At 39.6% G+C, this 6,172-nt stretch overlaps 1 protein-coding gene across 1 annotated transcript; it reads left to right on the top strand.

Annotated features, from left to right (window-relative positions):
- Positions 1 to 386: 386 nt before the first annotated feature.
- Positions 387 to 3,571, top strand: urp2 (urotensin II-related peptide). The gene is made up of 5 exons (XM_026302284.1): positions 387 to 483; positions 1,385 to 1,663; positions 1,863 to 1,897; positions 3,079 to 3,238; positions 3,444 to 3,571. The coding sequence occupies exons 1-5, from the start codon at positions 387 to 389 to the stop codon at positions 3,473 to 3,475; spliced, it is 603 nt and encodes a 200-aa protein (XP_026158069.1). The 3' UTR covers positions 3,476 to 3,571.
- The last annotated feature ends 2,601 nt before the right edge of the window (positions 3,572 to 6,172 follow it).

The following is a 6,172-nucleotide window of genomic DNA, read 5'->3' as shown; positions in this document are numbered from 1 at the left end:
ATGAACGGAGATGCTGACTTTGTTGTACAGATAGAAAGAAAAACATTCAACTGCAAATGTGGAGCTAAAGTAGACGAATACCAATGTCTGGTTGAAAAGCAGAAGAAACGCTTCTTTACCTATCGGATTGTTGAGGACTGAAATCAACAAAACTTCCAAGACCACGTAACTAAAAGAACTCAAAAGATCAAAAAAGGAGGAATAAACAAGCTGCTAAGGACCAACTTTAAATAACCCCCAACACCATCTGCAAGATCTGATCGGATGTTGACGAGAAACAACAAAGATTGAGAACTTGCGTACCAGAAGTCTTATAGAAAAAAAATTCTGACCCCTGAACTTCACTACGTAAATAACCCACTGTTCTTTCGAGACCTACAGCCGAAATGCTTAACAGAACAGCATTAGTGTCAGTGACGACCTTTGCCATGGTGATGCTGCTGATTCTTGGGGTGGGAGTGGAGGCAGCACCCACTGAGAGAGGTAAGGAAACTTCAACGGGGAAGAGCGGCTAATTCTGAGGAGCTAGCCAGACTGGAAACTGGAAAGTATGGAGCTTTTTGTGGTGGTAGATAAAATTTGCATTGCTGGTAGGCCCGACCCTATGATCAAACAAAACACTGATACTGGACGATTCTGACAAACATTGTGTTACGTTCAATACTGATGCTATCAGAATGACTGAGCTCATAGGTGCTAATGATAAGCAAATATTGTTTAACTATGGAAAAATAGAAAATAAGTTGTGTACATTATGTCAAACTCACTGCCCACTGTATGTGCATAACATAATCGGATGTTATATAGTTATTTCTGAATGTAAGACAGCTTTAAGAGCTTTAGATTAAACTGGAGAGGTGTTAAAATATCATCAGACAACAGTGTAACAGCGAGAAACTAAGATGTCCATGCTGAATTGAACGGGATTGCTTTGACCTACTGACATGCATCTGACCCCAACATTCTCTCGTTCTGAGCATGAGAGCGCATGGGTGGACGGGTCATTTTGACTAAACGCAATGACACCGAGCTGTGCTGCTGCTGCATAAAGCCAATGCGTCATTCTGCACGTACACACAAACACAGCTCATACAGCACTAAACGTCACAGCTGAAAGGCCCGTGGCAACTCTGCTAGGAACAGGAAAGGCAGTGGAATCCCACAGAAATATGTATGCATGTGTAAGTGTGTGTGTGTGTGTGTGTGTGTGCAGGAGTAGAGACTAGAGAAATCTGAAAAGCTCAGCAAATTGAAGACTCACATCTTAGTTAGTCAGAGGAATGGAAAGGAAAGGAAAGGAAAGGAACCTAAAACTAGGCAGCACCACACCATCCTTAATATATTTCTTCCTTTGTGAACCTTCCACATCTCACACATACGTCAGGTGAACCAGGGAAGTCTTTGGCACTAAACCCAGGTCAATATCTGAGGCAGTGGTTTTGGAGTGCCAAAGCAGCAAGAGTGGATGGGACTACAAAAAGCGCTGACAAAACCAGCGTCAGGTCCATCACTGGTGGCACCAGTGCTGGGCGGCTGAGGATCAACCCCGAGACGACTGGTCCAGATAAACGCACCCAGATGCTGAAGATGATCTCAGCCCTGGAAGAGCTGCACAGGATGTTTAACAGTACACTGAGCTCACGGATCACCATCATGCCACGAGGTAATACGGTTAACTCATTAAGCCTGCTTAGTGATTTTAAAGACTTTATGGATGTTAGCTGGTTAAAGATGAGGTCAGACAAAATCCACTACATGTACTGGGCAGAAACCCATAAAATCACCCTGTACAGGTTTTTCAATATAATAATAACCACATTCAGGTGAGCTTTGCACTAAAACCTGTTTTGTTTTCATTACAGGAAATGGCAGAAATTCAGCAAAAAAAAACAAATCAGTAAGTTCATGTCAAGTATTTGAGGTCCAGACTTCCACACATACACGACACAACATAAACACAGACCACAATTAACAAAACAATTTAAAAAAGCTGAATGAATGCAGACTAAACCTAAAGACCATAAAATAAACAATAACACAATTTTGCTGTTCGAAAATCTAACTAATTATAATTTACACATTAAGTGACTTTTTTCACACATACCACAAAGTTAGCTACATAAACAAAAAAAACAAAAAGTTAGCTACAAAAACAAACTAGCTCCAGAGTATCAACAATAAATAATAAACAAAATAAAGTTTAGTACATGTGTTAAACAGGAAATAAGAGGAAAGTCCTACCTTTAAGCGGACATAATGGATGTTTACAGGAGTCTGACGATGGCGACCTGGGAATGAGGCCTGAACTTGAGCTTTAGCTTTCCGGCTAATGCTAACGTTATCCGGTTCCCCGAGAGTCTTCGTATCATAAAGTTTGTCCTTCTTTGTAAATCTAAAGTTAGTAACATTTTCTTAGCATTTCTCTCCATTTTGATATCGTTCAAACTAGACTAGTTTCATATTTTCTCTGAAAACTGTCGTCAGGCTACAGGACAGACGCTAACACAGCGCCCCCTGTTCCCCAGGAGGAGAAGTAGTTAAGGCAGTTTAAAGAGAAGAGAGAAGAGAAAGAGGGGAGGTGTAAAACGTTAAATTTTATTTTTAATTTGTGTGCAGTTTGTTCTATGTAATAATAATAATTGATAATGTTTAACAATTTACTGATTTTTTTATTATTTGGAAACCACCAAACATAAATTTGTATCACTTCTAGCAGAGTTCAGCCCTTTTCTAAAGGAGTAAACCATCTTTGCTATTGAAAGCATCTCTGATTTTTCTGATTCTAGTATCTTATATTTGAGCTTTTCGCACCTCTACATTTTTCATTTTATACTTTGATTTGTTTTTATTAATTGTCAACACATTAGGCCAGAAGTGGCATTTCAATAAATTAATATCTTGTTTTGTTTTTGAATAAAATTACTAGAAAAAAAAAATTACATCAAAAAAACAGCACAGCAATAAAACTACAAAACAATGTTTTTGGACTGACTTTGAAAGTTTTTCAAGGATGCGGGCAGTTCAGTATTCTCGCTCCACCTCCTCATAATCCTTTCATGTTGTTTTCTGTGGTCAAAGCCTCCTGCTGCTGAGGGAGGGCAGAAGTCCACCACAGCACCCCCAGCAGCAGCTGACAGCACTGCTTCCAGAGCCAGCTCAGATGTTGTCGTTCCCAGCCTGACAGGTCGAAACTTCAGGAAATCTCTCTCGCCACAGCCCAAGAAGACCAACAAAAGAGGTAAAATTCGAGGGCCTTAACTGGCTGATGTGTTGCAGCAGTGTGGAAATGTTTTTTGGGCAGTAGGATGGATCACTTCCAGCAGGTGTAATCTTTGTAGGCCCTTTGGAGGACCCAAGTGCTCCTATTCCAATAAAAAATATATTTATGATGGAACTCAAATTTGATAATGAGCTAAATATTCTCATTTTTCTTCTCTTAACAGTTTGTTTCTGGAAATACTGCTCCCAGAACTAATCATCTCTGTCTGCTGGTGTCCCCTTCAACATGTCAACATCTCCCATCCTGTCCTGCAACTCTTCAGCCCAGTGATGCTACTTCCCTAGCTACTTACTGTGAAACTGCGTAGGATAATCCATATGACAAATGTTTTTTTCAGGAAATATTTTTAGCTGAACAAAAATCTGAAGTTAGTGATGCAGAATTATATTTTTGAAATTTGGTTGGTTGTGAAAAAGTCTAAATGTTAAAAGATAACAGGCCTTCAGAGGCTGACACTGAACCATTGTCCCTCCCTCCAGCCTCCATCACACCTCTGACCTGTGGGTGCCTGAAGACTGTTGCTGTGGTGTTGGGAACCCCCCTGCCCTCCCACCCTCCCACACACACGCACACACACACACCGGCGCCAGCCTTGACTTGGACTTTTTCCTCCACTCTTTAATTAACAAGACTGACAAATCAAAGACGACGATGTGTGCCAGTGACGTGCACATGAACAAATACCTGTTAACCTTTTGTGTTCCTGAGACAGACACATGCCGTTTTCGGATGTGTGTGCACCAGATTTAAAATAAAGTTCATCTGTAGCACGGCAAAAAACAAAAAAACCTGGGCAAATAAAGATTGATATTTTATATTTTTATATTTCTATATTGTCTTCAGTTGTTGGAAACTGAAGGATGAACTTCAGTATTTCCCAAACTGTGGATATTGTGTTTTGCACTACAAACCTTCTTGAGCATTATCAGTTCCAGCACAGTTAAAATAGCAGGACATTCTTCCTCTGGATGTTTCTATGGCACTGTGTGTTTGCCATCTGGATGTGTAAACTCTGGGTCATTACATTCAGAGGGTTTCCATAGTTGGTGAGGGGGGGGGGGGGGGGTCACTGTTGCTGTCACCCCGGTGATGGGTGTGCGTATCTGCACATGCGCATGTGGTAAATATACACGCACGTACAATCATTTCTTGGATTATTAGAGCAAAGAGTCGTGACAAAGATTCAGTAATATGGAGAAAAAAATAATTCATACTAAATGTAGTACAAATATCCAGTTGGAATAAAAGGGTTTATCATCTGCATAAGGCCTCATGTTTGTGTGCTACTCCCATAAGAGAGAACAAAGTATATGCTTTTTCATTACTTGGATGGGAGGCTGCCTGGAAATATTAGGTGCTGTAGGTGTCATCACATCCAAACAGCAGAGGGTGCTGTTGCTTTATGAACAGTCAGGAAAAAACAAAACCTTTTGAACATTTACTACCACAACAGCAAATCTTTGCAATAATGTCATTTTGCAATTAACAGAACATTTAGCAGACGCGTTAGCTCAAATAGTCGAGACTTTATTTTCAGCATGTTAATACATTATTCTTCAGCATAAATGAACTTAAAACACCAGTAGTGCAAAAGGAGCTTAGGTGACAAGAGCCGTTATGTGACCTCCAGCTGTCTCGGAGGGGACAGGTGAGATGTCTGGCGTGCTGTTTTCACAGTGCTGCTTCCACAAGCAAACGTTTTCCCATCACCCTGAATGAATGAAGATCACGGAGGGAAAAAAAAAAAAAGCAAACACAAACTTTTTTTTTTCCTTCACACCTAAAACACAACCCTACAGTAACCAATAATAAGCAGAAATTCTAAAATGAATGACTTTATTCCACCTTCTAATCAAACGAACACACATGTTACATTGTACAGGATGCATATCCCATTTCTTCTCTTTGCTTGAGGAAGCTGTATTAAATTTAAGGGACAGGAGATTTGTAAGGCTAAATTTTAAAACAGATTATTTTTTTGGATCATAGATGTTCCATGACTGTCTGAGCGAATAATTATTCTATGAAGAGTTTCAAAACTGTTAGTAACAAACGTTAAGAAGAACACATCAGAAAACCTAATGGCAATCACAGAATCCAGATGTGTCTTTTGACGTCTTCCAGCAACAATTTAGTTTCTACACTGTTGTACTGCTTTTAAAACACATTGTATTGGAAGTTGGTCTGTTGCCTAATGGGAGTATTTTCAGGGTCTATGACACTTTTGCTACACCTGTGACGGAACTGTACTGTAACACTAAAGAGAGTTGTGTGTGCAGCAGGCTGGCAGCTCACTGCTAATGGGAAAGCAACACACATCTGAACAGACATAACACCCACGCGCATACACACACACACACACACACGTATACATGCTCCTGGTGCGTATTTTCCTACATACAATTGTTATACATGCTAAAAACATTTGTATACAACAAATATACAACATTTGTATATTTGTATACAACAGGACGTTAACTACAGATAGCACACTAATCTCCGTGAAACATACAAGCACTCTTATCAAACAAGGACCCACTAGAGGTGGCCCTGAGTTACCGGTTGAATAACAGTGCTTCAGTTGTATTTACTCACACAGATTTGTAGAAAGACTTCTTTTCTGAAATACCATTTAGTTACCAATTTTGAACTAAGGTTAGCCCTGTTTTTTTGTTTTGTTTTGTTTGATGTTTTTTTTTTTGTTTTTTTTTTTAACCAACAAAACACCACAGTTGATGCATTTGAAATCCACAGGATGAACGGCTTGGTGTGGTCTATACATTCAAAAGTAAAAAGCTCAAACCATTGTATTTTAGCTCTAGTAAATGTCAAATAGCAAGTTATTTGCTAAACTACACCCAAAGCACAGACAGGCCGAAAAAAAAAAAAAAA

This window comes from Mastacembelus armatus, chromosome 2 (genome assembly GCF_900324485.2).
Source record: "Mastacembelus armatus chromosome 2, fMasArm1.2, whole genome shotgun sequence".
Taxonomy (NCBI): Eukaryota; Metazoa; Chordata; class Actinopteri; order Synbranchiformes; family Mastacembelidae; genus Mastacembelus; species Mastacembelus armatus.
The sequence above is the reverse complement of the archived record's forward strand: the minus strand, read 5'-3'. Positions and strand labels throughout refer to the sequence as shown.

Coding starts and splice junctions, on each gene's coding strand:
- urp2 (XM_026302284.1), top strand. CDS start 387: ATGCTTAACAGAACAGCATTAGTGTCAGTGACGACCTTTGCCATGGTG. Junction 484..1,384: donor GGCAGCACCCACTGAGAGAG/GTAAGGAAACTT, acceptor CACATACGTCAG/GTGAACCAGGGAAGTCTTTG. Junction 1,664..1,862: donor GATCACCATCATGCCACGAG/GTAATACGGTTA, acceptor TTTTCATTACAG/GAAATGGCAGAAATTCAGCA.